Source organism: Nilaparvata lugens, chromosome 14, assembly GCF_014356525.2.
Source record: "Nilaparvata lugens isolate BPH chromosome 14, ASM1435652v1, whole genome shotgun sequence".
Lineage (NCBI taxonomy): Eukaryota > Metazoa > Arthropoda > Insecta > Hemiptera > Delphacidae > Nilaparvata > Nilaparvata lugens.
The window spans coordinates 6,299,202-6,321,211 of record NC_052517.1 but is presented as its reverse complement, the minus strand read 5'-3'; the positions used below and the strand labels follow the sequence as shown (position 1 = coordinate 6,321,211).

At 39.6% G+C, this 22,010-nt stretch overlaps 1 protein-coding gene across 1 annotated transcript in view; it reads right to left on the bottom strand.

Moving 5' to 3' along the window:
• The window catches only part of LOC111044754, a 114,891-nt gene that overhangs the window by 72,720 nt on the left and 20,161 nt on the right, over window positions 1-22,010 (bottom strand). Inside the window, exons 2-3 of the mRNA XM_039441153.1 lie at window positions 15,139-15,192; window positions 4,265-4,325 (exon numbers count right to left, since the gene is read on the bottom strand). Of these exons, the coding sequence (XP_039297087.1) occupies window positions 4,265-4,325; window positions 15,139-15,166 (89 nt within the window). The 5' untranslated portion in view covers window positions 15,167-15,192. The remainder of the gene's footprint in view (window positions 1-4,264; window positions 4,326-15,138; window positions 15,193-22,010) is intronic.

Genomic DNA, 22,010 nt, shown 5'->3' with positions numbered 1-22,010 from the left:
ATTTGTAATATAATAACTATAGATAATAATTATATTGTTATGCATCTACATAAATTGGCGGAGCTTTGGACATATCAATGTCCATTCTTCGGAAAGAATATTAAAAATATCCTCCCCACTAACTCTCTACAAAAACGTTAATTTCATTATTTGGAGAGAATCCAAATCGAAAATGGAAATTTCATTCATTCATTTATGTGACAAACAACACAGATGTGAAAACATTGTTAGATAAAAAAATACTAATGCCCGATTGCACAAAAGCCGGTAAAATTTTAACCATTATTAACTCTACGAGAACCATTGAGAGAAGGCATTTTTTTATAAGACGGCTTCTCCGATTGGTTCTCGTGGAATTAATCAGGATTTAAATTTAACCGGCTTTTGTGCAACCGGCACTAAGGCGATAATGATGATAATAATAGTCCAGTCAAATGCTCATTTATCAGGAAACAGCACCGAAAAAAATTTTCTCGTCGGCTTCATATGTATTTTGGGGCGCTGAATTCCGACACTGATGCTGACACGTCAGAGGGCGGATTCACCCCTAAAAACCCCAAATTTTGGGACTTTTTTCAATTTTTCCATTTATTTCGAAAACTTTGGGTTTTTTGAAAAAAGCATTCCCTAAAAAATTAAAGTCAATGGAATTTCCAATAAATTGAGTAGTCGCGCAGGATTCCACGATTTCTGGTTTCCGAGCTAACAATAGGGGAGCAGGCCAAAAAATAGCTCCATATGCCGTAATGTTAACATATCTGTACCTTTTTCTCAGGAACCCTTTGAGGTAGACGTCTAAAACTCTGTACAGTACTACTTACCGCTATTGTGAACACGGTAATGAGAGGTAATTCTTTCTTTATCGAGAGGTAATTTAGAAATAAATTTTGAATCCCATTTTATATATAATATGCCTTTTGTAATTCAATACTGTGTTTTCGAGCAGAAATTCACACACACAGTACTAGCAAAAATAGAAAACCATGTCCTACAGTCGAAATACAAATTTTCCATTTTTATAGCCAACCCAATCACCCAATTGGAGAGATTCCCGCCCTGTCTGTTCATATGATAAACGCCTCTTGTGGCTTGGCCCTTAACTAGAATTAACAATTTCATCAACATTTATAACTCATAATTTCAAAAAAGTAGATGTAATCGGGCCCCTGGTGGAGGGATTCCAAGGTCGTCTCCAGGGAAAGTACTCTCAAAAGTTATCCTCCAGGATATTTTCAGATATATTCAAGGATATCCTCAGGGATGAGAAAGGAATAATGTAAAGCAGTGAAACTATCTTGGGAAGGAGTCAGTTGAAATTGAACAGATAACAGACTGCCATGTGACAAGGTGCTAAAATGTAAGGTTGATGGAATACAGTGACGGAGATGGATTCTATTAGTGTATCGAATGAGGAGCAGGAGGAAGAGGAGGAGGAGGAGGAAAAGGAGAATTAGTAAGAGGTGGAGAAAAAAATATTCTTCATTTTAGAAAAAAGTAGAAAAAAGAAGAAGTGATACAATAATTATTCCAAAAAGAGAGAGTAGGTGATGAAGATGATAGCTGGGAAGAGGAAGGAAAAGGAGGAGAATGATGAGGAGAAAAAGAAAAAAGGAGAGAAAATGAAGAGGAAATGAAATATTTCAAAAAAAGAGAGAAGGAGATGATGGCTGGGAAGTGGCAGGAAAAGGAGGAAGATGATGAGGAGGAAGAGATGGAGAAGAAGGTGGAAGAAGGTCGCGAAGGAGAAGGAGGTGTAGGTGGCGGTGGGAGAGTAGTCGTAGGAGGAGGAGGAGGAGAAGGAGGAGGAGGAGGAGGTGGAGGGGTAGGTGGAGGACGAGGAGAAGAAGAAGAAAGAGAAGAAGAAGAAGCAGAAGAAAGAGAAGAAAAACAACAAGAAAGAGAATCGTCTGTCTCTTGTAACAAGCTACTAAATTTCACCCGTAATATAAGCTATTACTACACTATTTTATTGTAACCTATACGGTTGCGTGATATTTAGCATACATAATACACTTGAGCACACCTCTATAGGGGAAATAAAACAGGAACTGTCATAAAGAATGCGAAACCGCATATCAATAAAATTCGAATCACATCCATAAAAAATCGTGGTGTCTTACTGTAATTTCTGCCATAGAATGTTGCTAAGGTAGAGTAATAGGCATAGTAGAGTAATAAGGAATAATGACCTACTAGAATGAAGACCTACTGTCAACATTGTTTGAATAGGTTGAGTAAGGGAGGAAAAGAAGAAGAAGAAGACGAAGAAGAAGAGGAGAAGAAGGTGAAGAAAGAGAAGTAGAAGATGAGGATGAACATAGAAGGGAATGGTGAAGAAGAGAAGAAGAACAAGAGGAGGAGAAGGTGATGATGCATGAGGAAGAGAAGAAGGCGTAGGAGAAGGAGGAAAAGGGGAAGAAGTTGAAAGAGAAAGAGAAGGTGGATGAGAAGAAAAAAGGTGATGATAAAAAGGAGGAGGAGTAGAAGGAGAAGAAGAAGGAGAAGGAGAAAGAAAAAAGAGAAGTAGAAGATCAAGAAGAAGTTGAAACATGGAAGGAGGTGATGAAGAAGAGAAGAAAGAAGAACAAGTGGAGGAGGAGGAGAATATAGAGGAGGATGAGATGAGGAGGAGGAGGAGGAAATCAAGGACAAGGAGGAAGAGAATGCGGAGCAGGAGGAGTAGGTGGAGGAGGAGGAATAGGTGGAGGAGGAATTGATGGTGGAGTAGGTAGAGGAGGAGAAAAAGGAAGAGGAGAATATGAGGAAGAAGAAGGAGGAGGAGGTGCAGTAGAAGGATGAAGAGAAGAAGAGGAAAAAGACCAGTAACGAGGGGAAGATAATACAGTAAAAGAGCAGAATATGTTCAAAGAAAAGAACAAGAATCTGAATAAAGAAGTCTAGAAAAAAAATGCTTTGAAAGAGAAGATAAGAATAATGAACGTTGTGAATAATTCATAGCACCAAGTTCAATTCTATGAATAAATTTTCAATTGATAACATGGCAAGGACATCTTTGATGTACAGTAGAATACATCAGAGATGTCAATGAATACATGAAAGCTGTCAAATGAATATATCAAAGAAGACAATGAATAAAATTGAGAAGGGAAAAGAGAATAATTCAACATCCAAGACAAGATAGAGAGAAAAGAAATACCATTATCAAATATTGTTCAAATTAATAATTGAATTGTATAATTTTTACTTTCCTGGCCCGAAACCATAGGTAAGGAAAGTATTGCTTTCCGAAAAAAATTAAGGTACCCCAATTTCTAAATTTCTATACGTTTCGAGGTCCCCTGAGCCCAGAAAAGTGGTTTCTGGGTATTGGTCTGTGTGTGAGTGTGTGTGTGTGTGTGTGTGTGTGGTGTGTGTGTGTGTGTGTATGAGTGTATGTGCGTCTGTGTACACGATATCACATCTCCCAATTAACGGAATAACTTGAAATTAGGAAATTAAGGTCCTTTCCCTATAAGGATCCGACACGAAAATTTCGATCAAATGCAATTCAAGATTGCGGCAAAACATGTTGTCAAAAACAGGGTTTTTCGCGATTTTCTCTAAAATGGCTTCAACGATTTTGATCAAACTCATGCATAGAATAGTCATTGATGAGCTCTATCAACTGCCACAAGTCCCATAGCTGTAAAAATTTCAGGAGTTCCGCCCCATCAAGGTGAAGTTTGATTTTAGATACCCAATTGTCAGGCTTCAGATAAAATTTAAACAAAAAAATCCAATTGGAAAAGATTGAGCACGAAAATCTCTACATTTAATGTTCCGTAACATTTTCACCTAAAATTAAAAATAAGCTCGAAATTCTAGAAAATGTTATTATTTCTATTGCAAACTGTTGGCAACTGTTGATTCTATTAAATCATTCACTATGAAGAGATAGCAGACTTCGTGCGTCTCCATCGTAATTGTCCTGTCACCAGCTGGCTTAGATCTTTGAACAGTAGACTTTAGATGCGCGGGAACACTAGCGTCAGGTGATCAATTTCACACCATATTTTTTTGTTATAGTCATTCAATCTCAGCCGTTCTCCATGCATGAAATCAAGCCGGTAAACAGCTGTTTGCAGAACACGTACAGACCAATACCCAAAAACCACTTTTTTGGACTCAGGGTACCTTGAAACGTATAGAAATTTAGAAATTGAGGTACCTCAATTTTTTCGGAAAGCAATACTTTCCTCACCTATGGTAATAGGGCAAGGAAAGTAATAATGATTATTGATTATGATTGTTAGAATAACTGTACCTGTATAGATCATCCTCTTCAACGTTGCCAAAAGTTCCGATACATCTTCCAAAAGCGTTGTCTGGAAAAATGAGAAACAAATTATCAACTTATCCTTATTTATCTATCAAAATACTCCTGTAACATAATCTGGCATATTATTTCCACTATCTCCACAAGCATTGAAACTACATACTTCTCATTGTCTAATAGTTTATAGTTAACTAGCCGTCAGGCTCGCTTCACTCGCCATATCCGTCTAGCCAGGGGGCTCCGACCCCTGGACCCCCAACTAGATCGTCCAAAAATGAGATCAGCGGGCTCGCTTCCCTCGCCTGCATTTTTCATTTGAGCAGGCTTCATTCCATAAGAAAGTCAAAGTACTTCCTAGCTCGATTTAGTCACCGATTAATTCCAATTATTTAGTGCTTATTTTCTGTCTATTACTTGATGAAAGAACTGAAAAAACGCTAATTTTAGGCGTATCTTTGGCGTTATTTCAAATTCCTACTAACACAACATTATTACACCCCAGCTGAGCTTCTGTAGTAAATTTGAACATTTTCTGTTCATTTGTTCTCGACAAAGCTGAGAAAGCCAAAAAAAAAAACCGCTGGAAAAACGCAGATTTTGATCTCGATAAATCTGAGAAAAAGCAAAATGAAAAACGCTAATTTTGGGCGTATCTTTGACGTTATTTCAAATTCCTTCTAACACAACATTATTACACCCTAGCTTAGCTTATGTATCAAATTTGAACGATTTCTGTTTATTTGATCTCGATAAATCTGAGAAAAAGCAAAATGAAAAACGCTGGAAAAACGCTAATTTTGGGCGTATCTTTGACGTTATTGCAAATTCCTTCTCACAACACCCCTATTACACCCTAGTTGAGCTTCTGTACTAAATTTGAACATTTTCTGTTCATTTGTTCTCGATAAAGCTGAGAAAACGCTAAAAAACCCTGGAAAAACGCAGATTTTGGGCGTATCTTTGGAAATTTTTCCAAATCCGTTCTTAATGCGCCTCTAAAGTGCCAACTGAACATACCTACCAAATTTGAACGTTTTTGGTAAGCAGATTCTTAGTTCTGCGAGTGAGTGAGTCAGTGAGTCAGTCAGTCAGTCAGTGAGTGTCATTTCTCTTTTATATATATATATATAGAAGATTTTTAGTTCTGCGAGTGAGTGAGTCAGTCAGTCAGTCAGTGAGTGAGTGCCATTTCGCTTTTATATAGATTTCAGGAACACTCTGTACATTATATTCATATTACATTTCAATTATTATGATAATATCAAATTGAATATCACATTCTGATGAAATAAAGTACTAGGTTAATTTATTATTTCCACAGGTTCCTGTACATTATAGTATTCATAATAACATTAAATTTACTATCAATTATTATAATTAATTAAATGAGTTATAACATTCTCTGATAAAATTATTAATTAGGTTAATCTATTAGCTCTACAGGTTGAATCACTTAGGCCATGTTTCAGGATTCCCTGTGTATGAAAGGTGCTATAGATCAACAAGTGTTTCATAAATTGCGTGTTAGCTAACGACGGAGGGGTATTTCCATTTCAACACCCCTTTCAACCACCTATCATCTGATAAACACATTGATCTCTCTCCCTCCCAGTTTCTCTTACTCGCTCTCTCACTCTCACTCTCACTCACTTTCTCTATCGGTCTCTCTCAATCTATCTCTCATTTTCTCTCATTGTCTCCCACTATTTCTTCTCTCACTCTCCCTCTTTATTCTCTCTCTCTCTCATTTTCTCTCACTGTCTCTCACTCTCTTTCATTTCCTCTCACTGTCTCTCACTCTCCCTCTTTATTCTCTCTCTCTCATTCTATCTTTCATTTACTCTCACTGTCCCTCTTTCATTTACTCTCCCTCTTCACTCTCTCTCTCTCTCTCTCTCTCTCTCTCTCTCTCTCTCTCTCTCTCTCACTCTCTCTCTATCTTTCCCGGTCGTGTGTTAATGGGAAGGATATTATTTTATATCCTTCTTAGAGAAGCGACAATTATTTGTTGAAACACCGCCGATTTATGAAGTTACATTACAATTTTATATTATCGTTATTCTAATTGCATTCTATATTTATGCTCATAGATTGATTATCTATACTTTGTGATATTCGTTGAATAACTAGCATTATCGTCATTTAATGTAAATTAGTGTATAAGCCAGTAAATATTGTAACATACATAAATAAATAAATCCAATCTAATCTAATCTCTCACTTTCTCTCTCTCTCTGCAATTCTATCTTTCATTTCCTCTTTCTGCCTCTCACTCTTCCTCTCTATTCTCTCTCTTTTGGTAGAGAGTTAGTGGGAAGGATATTTTGAATATTCTCTCCGGAGAATGAACATTGATATGTCCAAAGCTCCGCCAATTTATGTAGATGCATAACAATATTATCTATAGCTATTCCAAATTGCTTTTTTCATATACTGTTCAATAATTATTTTCTTAGTCTATATTATGTAAATTCATCTATAATGTTGCTGTATTGTAAGCTATTGTATATAAGTGTATTAGCCAGTATATATTGAAGTCTTTATAAATAAAGTACTCAATCAATCAATCTCTCTCTTTCTCTTCACTCATCTCTCACTCTATCTCTCTTTCGTTCTCTCTACTACTCACTCTTCATGTACCTACTTATCAATCACTCAATCTTCCTCTGTTTTTCCCCATTCCCCTTCTTCTCTCACTCACTCTGAATCTTTCCCACTCTCTCAATCTCGTCCTTCTCTGGGTCTCCCTTCCCACCTTTCGCTCCCACTTTCTCACTCACTCTCTCTCTCTTACATTTTCTCTTTCTTTTAATCACACCGTCCCGATATCACCTCTCTTTCTCACTCACTCTCTCTCTCTCTTACATTTTCTCTTTCTTTTAATTACACCGCCCCGATATCACTTTCTCTTTAACACTCTATGTCTTTCTCTCTCTCCCTCTCTCTCTCTTCCTCTCTCTTGTTTTACCCCCCCTCTCTTTCCCTCATTAAGGGCTCTCAAATCACCTGTTGTGACCCAATTCTCAGCTCCAGGGATGAAATTTCATCCCCCAATCAGTTAGTCTGTTCACCACCATTATTCAACCGCAAAATTCAGAGCAGATATTTAACAACTGAATCGTGTTAAGAATATTTTTGTCGTCTACGGTTAGATTCACGTTATAAAAATAACGTGAAAATTATAGGACAGCAGAGTTGCCACGTTTCCTCTTCCACCGCCTTCTATAGTGGAAAGCTGTGATTCAAGTCAACCCGGTATATTTGATATGATAACTATAGTTTATTCTGGTTAATAATGAACAATTCTATCTAAAATATATTTGATACCACAAGATAATTATCTTTCCATGATTTAATTATATGTTCCCATGGTTGAGATGACATATTTATACATTTTCCTATCTTATGATAGAATTCATAAGGACGGCAAAATATCGTACGAACATAAATCGACGTGTGTGTGCAGTGTTTTTGAGGCTAAGGGCCGTTTGCACAGTATAGATTGCTAAACTCGATTAAGTTAATCGAGTTTAAGTTAATCTAAAAGTTTAAACTTGAATCGGTTTTCTCAGTGCATTTACTAATCCAGTTTAAGTTGAACTAGTTAAGTTGGTAATAGAATGTCAGGAAGGCTATCAGGAAGGATATTTATAATATCAGGAAGGCTGATTTTTACAGGAAATTTGCTATTTGTTTACAAACCATCAGTAAATTGAGGTTATGTTGCTCAGAGCAACATCCTCAGAGCCAGGCCCGGCCCCAGGGGTGGGCGGACCGGGCGGCCGCACAGGGCGGCAGGTTTTGGGGGCGGCAAATTTAAAGGAACGGAAAATTTTAAAATACAAATAAATAATAAATTCATAATATCAAATGTGAATGGTAAAATTATATAAGAAGTTTTTCAACCTCGAGCTAATGAAGACTTTTCTAAGATCAACAATGTCCCAGGAACGTCTGAGTGGTCTAGCGGACATAAAATAGTTCAGTCCCCAGATCTTGAAGAATTGGTGAAGGAATTGCAAAGGTCAGACGAGTTCTACTTAATTAAACAGGTGTGTTAAACAAACTTGTAGAAATTGTAGTTCTAATTACTTAGCAAGTTAAGTAGGCCTAATACTATGTTGCAGTCCACGTCTTAAGGCTGTGCAAAGGCTAAAAATAAACTTTCTTGTACTGGTGATATTTTTCAAAGTTTTTCGATTTGTACCGGTATATATCAAAATGAAAAAGTTTTCTTAGGAAAACATTCTCTTCCAATCATTACTTTTTGAGATATGAACGCCTAAAGTTTAAATTTTTGGGACAGGACATTTCAAATTCGGTAAGAGATAAATTCTTCATGGTATTGTTGATTGAATAAAACAAGAAAATTTTGAAACATTTTCTGAAAATATCAATTTTTGAAAAAGTTATTCAATTTACAAAAAAAAAATCAACTTAACACTATTTTTGGTCATTTTTAGTAAATTGAAAAACTTTCTCAAAAATTGATATTTTCAGAAAATTTATGTTTTATTAAATCAAAAATACCATGAAGAATTTATCCTTTGAATTGTATGGATTCATCTCGTACCGAATTTGAAATGTTCTGTCCCAAAATTTTAAACTTTAGGCGCTCATGTCTCAGAAAGTAATGATTGAAAAAAGAAAACTTTTTCATTTTGATAGCTTGATCCTTAAGCGATCCTTGATCGTGTCCTCGCGCGTCTCTCCACTAGGAAATACTGAAATTAAGTGCAACTAACGGTTGATTCTCATAGAACATGATCTCATGAGCTTATATCATTGTGCGAAATATCACTGTGAGGACAATATAGATGGTGATGATGGTTGAAGCTAAAAATGCCCAGAGGTATTTTGAATTTTACATCTAGATTGTAATCGGGATATATTGTTGATCAAATACTAAATATGATCAAAATTGATTTTTTTCCTTAAAATATCACTCATATTTGAAAAATCATAGCTCAGTACTCATTGGAGATAGAGAGTTCCGAATGATCTCATTTCATTCAGAATTTTATGATCTTAAAAAAGGCAAGAGCAAATTTTTCTGTCTGATCACTGATTTTGCCGGAAATAGCTGAAAACTGGAAAATGAACCTAAAATACGAACTTTTTGGGCCACTGTATTAGCACAAGGGAATTTTACATGAAGAATTTGGTTCTGAACCTCTCTCATGTATCCAAATAAAATGTTAAAAAATCAGAACTACGATATAAATTGCAAGCAAACCCCCATTTTTATGTCTATATTGACTGGACTTTACTGTTCCCCAATATTTATAATTGTCAAATATTTGTTTAAATGTCAATAAATAGTGTTAAACATAATTTTTTAGAGTTTACTGAGACTCTGTGGTGTCGCATCACAGCGGAGACACAATAGTAACGCTGGTTACACACTGGGCGGTTTCTGCCGCGGCGGCGAAACTGCCGTCGCAGCCTCGAAAAAAAGTCAAGCTTACACATTCAGCGGAAAAAATACCGCCAAACATCGAGCGGCAAAATTACCGCCACGTATGATCAGTAGCCAAAATAATTGTTGTAGTTCTTCATCGCAAATGTGTTGTGACTTCACTGTTTCATGAGTGTTCAGTTAATTGTATTTTGCACATTTTTCAAAAGTATATATATTAAGTGTTAACTTAAAATGGAAAGGCAACAACTTTTACCACTTTTGTTGTGCCGTCGAAGGAAAAGAAGACAGCAGAGAAATCGCCTTGCTTGGATTCATTGAAATGAACGTTTTTATTAAATCGACAGCGATATACAACATATTACAGTTTTTTCTTGTCATCCAGAGTTTCAAAATCCCCCTAATCACCATACACACTTCCTTCCACGCATTCCTTGTTGCATCTCGATCCTTAAATATGTCGAAGGTTTTGTCCCAAAAAACTGGCCTCTGTTCTACAAATGATATTAACAACTCATTTTCCATTAACTTACTCATTTTTTCACACTCGTCAACCACAAACACTTAAAACAATAAATAAATGTTATAAACAACTTACAAACTTTACAACAAGACACAAATTAAAAGGCTGATTTTCAAAGACCTCTGACTTGGAGCAACTGGGAAAGACGACTGATCAGCGGCGACGGTAGACAACCGCCAAATGTGTTAACGCCCATTTGGTCACGTACGCCACTGCGTAGACAAGAGCAGCAAAACACCGCCAGCCGCAGTGGCAGTGGACGGCTGCACAGCTGCCGCCAACGGCAATATAGCCGCGCGGCGTTTCTGCCGCCCAGTGTGTAAGCTTCCATTCAAGTCCATAGACTACTGCTCGAACGGCGGCGACGGCGAAATTACCGCCCCGGCAGAAACCGCCCAATGTGTAACCGGCGTTAGGCGATCGCTCAAGGAGGGGTGGAACCCGGGATTAACAATTAAAGACGGGATACTTGGGGGGGGGGGGCTTACAGAACGAAAAGAATCACTTTTCCGCTCTAGTGCGGGAAAAATTTTTCCTGCACTCCAGATTTGCAACATGACAACGCAAAATAGTTAGTAGGTTATATGGAGCACCAGTGCAGCAAAATCAAAATTAAGTTGGTAACTGTGACTGTGGTGCACGTTATAAGAATCTTGAAGTGGTGGACAACAGTGGATGACAGCGACATGAGTGACAGCCGCCCCGCCATTCAAACACACATACTACATTCTATTTTATTTATTAATAATAAAATTACACAGATGTACATTTGATGGATTTCAGGCAATTTTACCCATAATTACCCACTTTTCATATTCAATGGTAACTGTAGGAAAAACTTAATGTGAAATACGTGCGCAAAGTTCCTCTGCTGCACTCAAGAAACCATTCCGCCCTCGCCTACGGCTCTTTTCTTTCGGTGCAGCAAACTGTCACTTTGCGCACTAGTTGCACAAATAACTATTTCGAATGTAAGATAAAAAAGTTATTTTGTTACGCTTGAATCTACTACGGTCTTCCTCGTTTATTAGAAATCCCTCGAAAGCAAAATATCTTAGTTATGTGTTATTTAAGATATGTTTTCTAATCAAAGACCACTGTTAAAAATTGTCTTTTTTCTATCAAGTGGTTTATTCAATCAAATACTAAATTGGCAGTTGCTTTACTCAAACAAAACCGTTGAAAAAATTCTCTATCATCCCAGAAATTTAAACTATTTATTTTTTGTCAAATTTTTCTCAGTTTCAAAATTTCTTCGCAGTCATCTTTATTAATCGCATTGAAAGTTTCTATCAATTCCTCCATTATAATTATTTGTACATTCAAATAATGATTCACTATAACCATAGAGAAACAATAGCGTAATCATGCTATCGTTTCTCTATGCTATAACCGAAATAATTATTTATTATTGTCTACATGAGCAATACAAACAACCGTCGAAATAGTATATTTCACACCTAGGGCCGAAAATGAGACTTTTCTGGCTCGAAATCGGGTTTCAAGTCCGAGGCCGTGGGCCGAGGACTAGAAAAGATTGAGAGCCGGAAAACCATTTTTGCCCATGGTGAGAACGTTTATTTTCTCCACACAGAAAAATAAACGATATAAATATGAGAATAATTGTTTATTAGGCACTTCCGAAAGCAAAACAGGAAGGTCATAGCTCTAGCAAATCTGAGGTAATCTGAATATCCGGAAATTGTCCAAGTATTTTTACTTTTTATTCTGATTTGTCTAAATAACCTTAAAGATTATGTTCAATTACGTAAGAGGTTGAGTTTATACTTTTTATTCTTCCAAATGACAATAAGATGGTATTATTATAAATGTTTTGATTCTTGAACAATGAACACAAATAATGAAAAGTTTTTGATCAGCTGTTTTAGCACATTTGAAATTTGGCCAATCTGAATGTCAACGTCAACAATGCTTGTTTATTTGGATGAATAAAATGCTCATAAGATATATATTATAAACTATTCAAATTCGATTTTCAGAGTAGGATAGAACTTCTAACCTAAACTTCCGAAGTCAACGTCATTTGAATAGTTTATAATATATATCTTATCAGCATTTTATTCATCCAAATAAAATGATAGTATCTTATTGCAGAATACTTTTTCAATACTAAAAGCATAAACTGATTCCGTTTCATAAACCATTTTGTAAACACGTTCACGTCAAATCAGAATCAGCTGACTTCAAGGTTATTTTACAGCCCTAGGGCCGTAAAACTTTTACCGGCCTGGTGAGAAAACAATCATTTTCGGCCTCCATATGACGCACGAAAACCAGCTCATTACATCCAAGTGGGGCGAAAAATAATTTACTATCAGCTGTTTTCCCATCAAATCTTTACAGATGTTAAGTTAATCCAAAATATTTGGATTAAACCTCCTGCTTTGGAGGTTTGAACTTTCCCAGAGTTTAAACTCAATACAGAGTTTAAACTGATACTGTGCAAACGGAATTTTAGTTTAAACCAAAAAAAAATCCAGATTTGGTTTAAGATTTAGCTTAAACTTACACTTTGCAAACGGCCCTTAGTGTTTCAAAAAGTCCACGTGAAACTTGTATGTTTCTGGAATAAATAAATAAATAAAATTAAGACTAAAAGCTTAAACATTGAGTTTCTGAGTATGCAGTATTGGTGAAGGGTGAAGTCCTACGATTGGCTATAAGCTGTTGACCAATGACAGTCAAGCTCAACATTCATCGCTCAACAGCTAATGGCCAATCGCAGGGCCTCACCCACACATGATTATATTCTGCTGCTCAAAATTGAAGCTTTCAGTTTACTAGCGTTTGATAATGGTGTAACATCCTGAACTAGTATTTCACATTCTTCTTCTTCTTCTTCTTCTCTTCTTCTTCTTCTTCTTCTTCTTCTTCTTCTTCTTCTTCTTCTTCTTCTTCTTCTTCTTCTTACAAACATGGATTAGGCTTTAACCTGTTCCGACTCACATCTAGCCAATTATTCAAATAAACATAAAAAATCCTATTATTGCCACCGCTTGCGTGGTCTGCCAACATCTCTTTTGCCTACTGGCTGATAATTATAGACTTTAAATGGTATTCTTTCAGCTGACATTCTTTGAACATGCTCCCTCCATTGATGCCGATTCTCCGTAACTCTTTCATTCATGCTGCAGATTTTCAATTCTTTCCTAATATCTTCATTCCTGAAATGATCTCTTCTGTCACATCCCTTGGTTCTTCGGAGAAATCTCATCTCGGCTGCCTGCACTCTACTTTCAAGTGGCTTCGTTGTAACCCATGATTCACTACCATAGAGGAGGACTGGAGCGGCCATTACCTTATAAAATTTCATAATTGTATCTGTTCTAGCTTTTTTACCCAAAGTCCTGCAGATATTTCCACATATCATTTGGAACTTTCCTATTTTCTTCTCAATATCTAATTCATCTTTGTAACTATGTCACTTCCTAGATATGTATATTGAGAAACTTGTTCCAACACTGTATTATTAATAACAATTTTCGATCTGACTGGATATTTGCCTCTGAATGCCATAATTTTTGTTTTCTCAGTTGATATTCTTAAATTATATTTAAAAAATATATACAAATTCCCATTTTTTTCAAGTAATTCACTGGCTCTGAAAATATATCAAGATGTTTTTATTCAACACTCGGTCAAATTGAAAGCAAACGTTGTGGAGACTAAATTGTTTTGAATAGATGGATAAGTTACTAACAGTAACAACTCACCGTTAACCCTTAGACTACAAACGGGACAATATTATGTCCCAGCAGAAATGACCAACCTCAGACTACAACTGGGACAATATGTCCCAATAGAAGTTCATCGAATCCCAGTGGGTGAATAGATTATCTAAACCACACAGTAATTAATCCCAGCGGTAGTCTAGGGTCTATTCTGTAAAATGCAAAGACCTTAAAGATCTTTAAGGTCTCTCTAAGGTCTTTGGTAAAATACATCAGCTGTTTAGAAACTATCTGATCGCCATATTGTTGTGAATTGAGGTTATATTGTGGTTATATGCTCTCATGCATGCATGTGTCAGATGCTGGTTTTGTGCTGAATGAAGCTGTTCTAATTTGATTTGCAGTGTCATTTCGAGTTGAAGTAAGTAAATAACTTCATATTATGTCAATAATAACATGTGAAATTAAAATTGCAAAGCTATTTACTAAATTTTATTCATTTTATCGTGTTTTTGGTATTGGGGCATATCATCCCAATGGTAAAATTCGTTATTTTGTATTTGATGGGACAAGCTTCATAGACCCTATTTGGTAGTTTAAAGGTGCCTACAGACTGTCGCTCTGCTCCGCACCGAACGTCACTCCAGCAGAGCGATTGATGATCGACCGGCGAGCAACAGTGGTTCGACCGGGGAACGCGAGAAGATCTAACATCTTCCGTAACGTTCACGACTGCAGAGCGGGGGCGGAGCGACTGCGGTACGATGGAGGAACGAAGGCGGCACGAGGGCGGAGCGTGCTCGGTGCGGGTTATAAGCGCGTATATGTGTACGCAGCTTAAGGGTTGAGTTATGAGTTATAAGTTATGAGTTTTTGACCAGGTCACTCCCGAGTTATCGGATGGGCTTGATGTGCCCATTGTGCTGATTGTCAGTCCCGGCTGAAGTATGACAGTCGTAAGGCTCATTGACGGATAAATGATATTCCTGGGCTAACAAATAATTTTTGAATAGTAGCGCTCATCGAATTTCCATCAACCCTGTTGTCAATATTTGCACTTTGCAGTAGCAGAAGTTTTCGGGGTGAATTACAGCATTCAATTTGGAGTTTCGTTTAATAATAATTAAAAATGATATATTCAGGCGAGGTGGAACCTTCCCTTAAGAGACTCCCCACCTTTAAAAACCTTACGAATTCACTTTTCAGTTGAGAGTTATAAGTTACTTACCGTCATAGCAGTATTCTATATCCTTCATGCAAAGATTTGGGTTGAATTCACATCCTGAAAAAACAGAGAGAGAATTATTTATCATTTTTTTGAATCTGCTTCTGCTAAAAAAATCTAAAGAATAATATTACAGAAGTAGAGAAATAAAATATTCTTGCAAAGCTACAAAGGAATAAAAGTAGGTATTTATTTTTACATAATTTATTACAATACGCACATCGAATACATGATTATTCATTATTATTAGCTGTGAATATCAAATAATAGTGAGTAGGGTTTTGATTTTGTATTAATTTTTTTTAAATAAGTGCAATATTTCTAAAGTTTTTAATTTATTGTGACACATTCTGTGATTCATTTTAGAGTATAAAATCAACCTTCAAAATTTTAAATCATCATTCCTGGACAGAAAATCAAGTGACGAAGCAGTGTGTGATTACATAACCTTATCTTTTGGACAACATTATAATTTTATCAAAATTTTTGGAGAGAAATAGTACATGCTCAGCCTAGTTTTCCTCCAATGTCATAATATTGTATTATGATTATAGTATTTTATACAATAAATGAATTATAGATTATAGATTAGAAAAGGATCAACATGCCTAGCCAAAAACGGCTCCCATTCCGAATTTTGATAGTAGTAAGCCAATGTCTAAAAGGCAGGTTATGTTGCTTCACTTTGAATCAAATTCCGAGTCCAGAAATATACAAACCAAAATTTAGAATTTAATAGGTAACATGAAATTTGATTATAATATAGTGCCTAGAATTACAAAAATGTTATTAAAATTTCGAATATTAGGTTCAGTTTTTTGACACTGAAATCTCTTTCAAGAAACCTAGACAGATATAGAGTATTAAGATTGGTAACTAAACTATCATCTTTTCTCTCTCATCACTCTTGCACAAGTCTTAACCTAAAGTGGGCATCATCACCGAATACGTTTGCCAACCTCTTCAACCCAATTGAAATCTATACTATAATAGAGGAAAGAATTTGCGTATACACGTAGGGGATAGGGAATTCAGGAATGACGCATCATCACGTCTCAACTACTCAACTCATTAACTTGAAATTTAGCATATAGATTCTTAATTTACCGAGGATGGTTATAGACCTATTTTGAATTCTTCAAGATTTCAGTAGGTCAAGGTTTCAGCTTGTCAAGTTCGTATTTAGACCCTTGCTGGATACGGTTACCTGCTAGTATATACTCAAATTGGTAAAGCTGCGTTTACACCAAAGTTAATAGCAAAATGTTTATACCTCAATCCTTATAGATTCTATTAGATTGAACATAACTTATCATACACATGATGAACATATGTGTTTGTCAAGTTCCGTTCAATCTAATAGAATCTATAAGGATTAAGTTATCAACATTTTGTTAATAACTTTGGTTAAACCCAGCTTAAAGATGCATACCTCTTTAATGTCTTTGATTGAAACTATAGACCTTTTACAAATACAGTAATAGACTGGCTTCTCCACACATCTGTGTAATCACTTGTCAGCTGATTTATGATGAATAATTCTATAATCTGATTTTTACTCTATAAAATAGAATTACTCTATATAGAATCTATAAGGATTAAGTTATCAACATTTTGTTAATAACTTTGGTGTAAGCCCAGCTCAACTGAACTATAATTTCTTCTTATCTCTTCAATTTAACACGCACAAGTCGCATACCTATGTGGGCTTCACCACCAAGATCTTGTTGTCAACCTTTTCAACTTGATTAGAATATTGTCACATCACCTTTTAATGCCTACTACATAAAGGCAATCACTGTGAAAGCTATGGTGACCCAATTAGGTGATCAAAATAAGGGGTTACTTGATATACTGTATTGTCACGATGTATATCGTAACTAGAGAAAGGCATTGAATTTAGGGCTCATTTATTCGACGCTCGGCTATCTTTCATAGAATCTGAGGGGTCAACGTTCAAGCCAGCCACTGGCCTACCGCTCAACGTTGCTGCGCATCCTCTCTCCCCTCCTCTCGGTCACTGAGGGAGGCTCGAGAAAGGCCAGCAAGAGGCAGTCGAGTTCGGAGAGCCAAGTCGAGCGGTCGAGAGAGGTGAGAAGGAGCAGCGAGCAGCTAGCAACGTCACAGTACACCAGTACTAAGTGAACTCCGATTTCTTCAGCGACCGGGAGTTGTGTCGAGGCTAAAGTCGATTAGCCTCTCACACAGTGAACTCCACTGCTCTACACTCGTTTGGGCGAGTGTTAAACGACACTTAACCTGTTTGGACGACGGGTTGCCAGTTTCGACCAACGACAACACGTCAGGTTTGGTCGAAACCTGACTCCCCATTGGTAGGCCACCAGTGGGGCATCGAGGCGAGATAGGACATCTGGGAAGGCGTGGAAAGGCCTTTCCCGCAACTCCGCGGACGATCCGGACCCCAGGAGGACAGCTAGTGCCCGGCCAGTAGGACTTAGGAAAGTCCAGAGTGCTGGCCGCCGCAGCGCAGTAGTCCAGTGCGGGATCGCAAGAGGACGTCTAGGAAGCCAGGAAAAGCCTTTCCCGCAACTCCGCGGACGATCCGGACCCCAGGAGGACAGCTAGTGCCCGGCCAGTAGGACTTAGGAAAGTCCAGAGTGCTGGCCGCCGCAGCGCACTGGTCCAGTGCGGGATCGCAGGAGGACGTCTAGGAAGGCCAGGAAAAGCCTTTCCCGCAACTCCGCGGACGATCCGGACCCCAGGAGGACAGCTAGTGCCCGGCCAGTAGGACTTAGGAAAGTCCAGAGTGCTGGCCGCCGCAGCGCACTGGTCCAGTGCGGATCGCAAGAGGACGTCTAGGAAGGCCAGGAAAAGCCTTTCCCGCAACTCCGCGGGCGATCCGGACCCCAGGAGGACAGCTAGTGCCCGGCCAGTAGGACTTAGGAAAGTCCAGAGTGCTGGCCGCCGCAGCGCACTGGTCCAGTGCGGGATCGCAAGAGGACGTCTAGGAAGGCCAGGAAAAGCCTTTCCCGCAACTCCGCGGACGATCCGGACCCCAGGAGGACAGCTAGTGCCCGGCCAGTAGGACTTAGAAAAGTCCAGAGTGCTGGCCGCCGCAGCGCAGTAGTCCAGTGCGGGATCGCAAGAGGACGTCTAGGAAGGCCAGGAAAAGCCTTCCCGCAACTCCGCGGCCGATCCGGACCCCGGGAGGACAGCTAGTGCCCGGCCAGTAGGACTTAGGAAAGTCTAGAGTACTGGCCGCCGCAGCGCACTAGTCTAGTGCGGGATCACAAGAGGACCTCTGGGAAGGCCAGGGAAAGCCTTTACCAGGGCCCCGCAACCAACCCGGACCCCGGGAAGACACCCGGTGCCCGAGGACTAGGACTTAGTCCCGACACGAAGCCCTTTCTCACGACTAACACTGCAAGGTTCCTGTTCCCTTCTTTCCGCGACCAACCCTGTTTGGCAGTGCGAAAGCACGGCCCCTCTTTCCTAAAAGAGGGAAACATTCCTCCAAAGCACTCAAAACCCTGTTTCAACCCCCAACCCGAGCGAGGGTGGTTGACGGACGCCCCACCAAGACTCCCGTCCCCTGCCGCGGCCCTCCCCAGTCGCCGACTGAGTTTAGCCGGCCCAGAGCGACACTGGGAACTCTGATAGAGACAGGTGTGGGCAAAAATCTACTCAGAAGATTGGCGCCCAACGGGGGCCCAAGGCAGGAGGAGAAAAGCAGCAATGAGTGCAGAGAGAAATGTAATCGCGCCGGAGAAGACCAGGAGGCGCGAGAGGATAGCAGCGATCCAGGAGTGTCCTGGATTTACAAACTCCACCGGAATGAAGCAGTGGATCTAGCAGCACATCAGCAGGGCTACCTACAACAGGTACCATGGCAGAGCTCAGGAGAGCTCTTGTCGAAAACCACCGGAGGACAATGGTGGAGGCCGCCGGTCAAACAGATCGGTGGTGGAGCTGGCACAGGTCAGGAAGAGGAAGGAGCTGCAGCTTTGTGGCCACCAGTCGCGGAGGCCACTGCATGTTCCAGACTGGAAGAAATACCCAAGAGACGTCTCCAGAGTTTGATGGAGACTCCAGCAACTCCTGGGTGTACAGAGTGCACGATCAGGGCTTGATTGATCTACTACTCGACTCAGTGCTGACAGATAGCACAAGTACGAGCCTGAGAGGGCTCTACTGGAGCAACGACAGCGGATTGTTGCGATGCTCCCCATTCTGGATAATGGGGAGGAGGCGCTTCGTCAAGAGCGCGAAGGCCAGCACCAGTTAGCGAGGAGGCAGAGCCTGCGCTAGTGAGCCGGAGATGCCGGAGAGGCATAATAACATGCCTAGGCATGTGTTGAGGTCACCTACCAGGTCAGCGGTGCCTGCTACATCCTGTATGGACCCGGTGCCGTGTGACAAGGTTCGAGGGTGGCGGCTCTCATATGATGGGAGTGGAGATGCTCCAAGTTTTATGGAGCGGCTCGAGGAGCTGCAACAAGCATATGGCTTGTCTGGCAGACAGTTATTTCCAGCGCTACCTGAAATGTTAGCGGGGAAATGTTCCTTATGGATGAGGAATAGGAGAGAACAGTGGAGACACTGGGACGATTTCCTGAGAGACTTTCGGTCTCGTTACTATCCACCTACTTATGTGGAGGATCTTGAGATGAAAAAATTCTCGACAGGCGGCAGAAAGAAGGCGAGCTCATAGACGACTATGTTGAGGAGCTGCTAACGCTGATGAGGAGAAGAGGTGGTTTTTCAGAGAGTAGCCAGGTACAGAGATTGTACAAAAATCTTTTACCACGCTACAAGCTACATCAGGGAGGCTGAAGTGTACACCACCGACAACTTGCTACACTTAGCGAGGCAATATGAACGAATTAAATTCGAGGAGAAGAGTGCTCAACAGAGACAACGAGCTGTGAAGCAGGAGGAGGTGAGGAAGCAGACCAAGCCTCGACAGGAGACGACTACTACACAGCGCCGGAGTGAACAGCCTACCAGAAGGCCCTTGTGTTGGCAGTGCAAGAAGGTGGGACACTGGAGATCAGAGTGTCCGGAGGTTTCACTCTGCTCAAAGTGCGGGAAGCCACGACCAAATTGTTCCTGTGAGAGAGAGCAGAAGAAGACTTCTGATGAACAGCTGGGGTTAAAACGAGGCTTCAAATCCAGCTAGAGCCGGAGCTCCAGGATGACAACCGTCTTTTCACTATAGTGAAAATAGGAGACAGACAGTATAGTGCTCTTCTCGACACCGGAGCAGAGTCCAACTATATAAGCTCTAAAGCTTTTATAGTTTGGAAGCAGTGGAACGAGAGCCGTGCAGCGCGGCGCTGTTATGGCTAACGGAACGGCTGCACGTCTGCGAGGTGGTGTTATAACCAACCTGAAAATCGGCAGAATATCCCTATCAACAACACTCACAATAATGGATGGGCTTTCTCCAGATATTCTGCTTGGTATGGAGTTTCTCCGTGAGCCCGGGTGAAATGGACCCCTATTCCCGGTCAGTGGAATGGGATCCTCATCTCTCGTCAAAGAGCACATTGGAGACGATATTTCCACTCCAAAAGTGGAAAAAGGAGCTGTCAACCTGAGGCTGGCTACTTTAAAACCCAGCCTGACATAGGGAGGTCAAGGAAGCCACCTGTATTTATTCCTGTGAAGAAGCAGGAGAAGAAGAAATTTCCTCAAGTCCAGAAACACGTAGGAGCCGTGTGGATACTAGAAAAGAGGAATTTCTTTCTCAGAAAATTTCTCCAGCCCGTGGAAAGTTCATTTGCTGGCACTGTAAACGAGCTGGGCACTGGAGGTACAACTGTCCGGAAAGCTGTACCGGAGGCGGAAGATGGAGGATAATTTTCAGCAAGGAGCTGGAGATAATCGTCGAGCAGTGCAGTCTAGAAGACTGCCGGTGCTGGAAACTACACTCAAAGTAGTTTCGGATATGGAGACAAGAATTATAATGCCAACAGGTATTATAATTGGAAAAGGAGGACAAGGAAGGTGAACTCTGGACAGCTAGTCACAGGAAGGAGTGTCACCTGTCCTCAGGTGCTAATCAGCTTGCCGCAAAGTTAGCGCCGGAATTTTCTGGCCCATATGAGGTCGAGGAAATGTTGAGTGCCGGTAAGAGGGTTACTGTGCACGAGAAGGGCACAAGCTCCAGCCACACCTGCCAGGATGAGGAGAGGATGGTGATGAGCAGTTGCGGAAAAGGTGGACGGAATTCGAGCGGATGGACAGCAGGAGGCCGAGCGAGTCTATAGAGGGTCGCTGCTATCCGGAGGATGGGATACCAGAGAGGTGTCACGCGCCGCCAATAAGGAGGTAAGAGGCGAGAAGGGGTGAATATCATAAGAGTTCAATCAATCACAGCTGTAGAGCTATTTTTGATTCATAAATTATCCCATTTAAAATGAGGACATTAAATTTTGTTGTCAAAGACAAAATTGTATAGAAATTGAAGAAAATTAATTCAGAATTATTAGCACGAATTTATTAGCCGAATTTTGAAAATTAATAGCATTAGCACGATTCCGAAAATAATGAGAATATTAAAAGACTGACATATTATTGTTATTGAAAGAAATTGGTCAATAGTTTATTAAAAGAAAACAGCATACATTTCCGTTTAATTTTTCTCATAAATAGAGTTCTACTTAAACTAAATGGCAACTCAACCATTACAGTTTAATTAATATAATCGGTCATAAAGCAATGGCTGAATTAAATGGAAAAAAATTATTATTGACAAATTAATGCGTTTCTTTTGATCTGAAGGCAATCCCAATAATTTCAGATTGAAATTGATTTACAATATTAAAATGTGACCAAGCAGGATAATCAAGAAAATTTTCTACAGTCTATGACTAGTTAATTAACAGCAAAGTCGATTCCAACTAGACTAA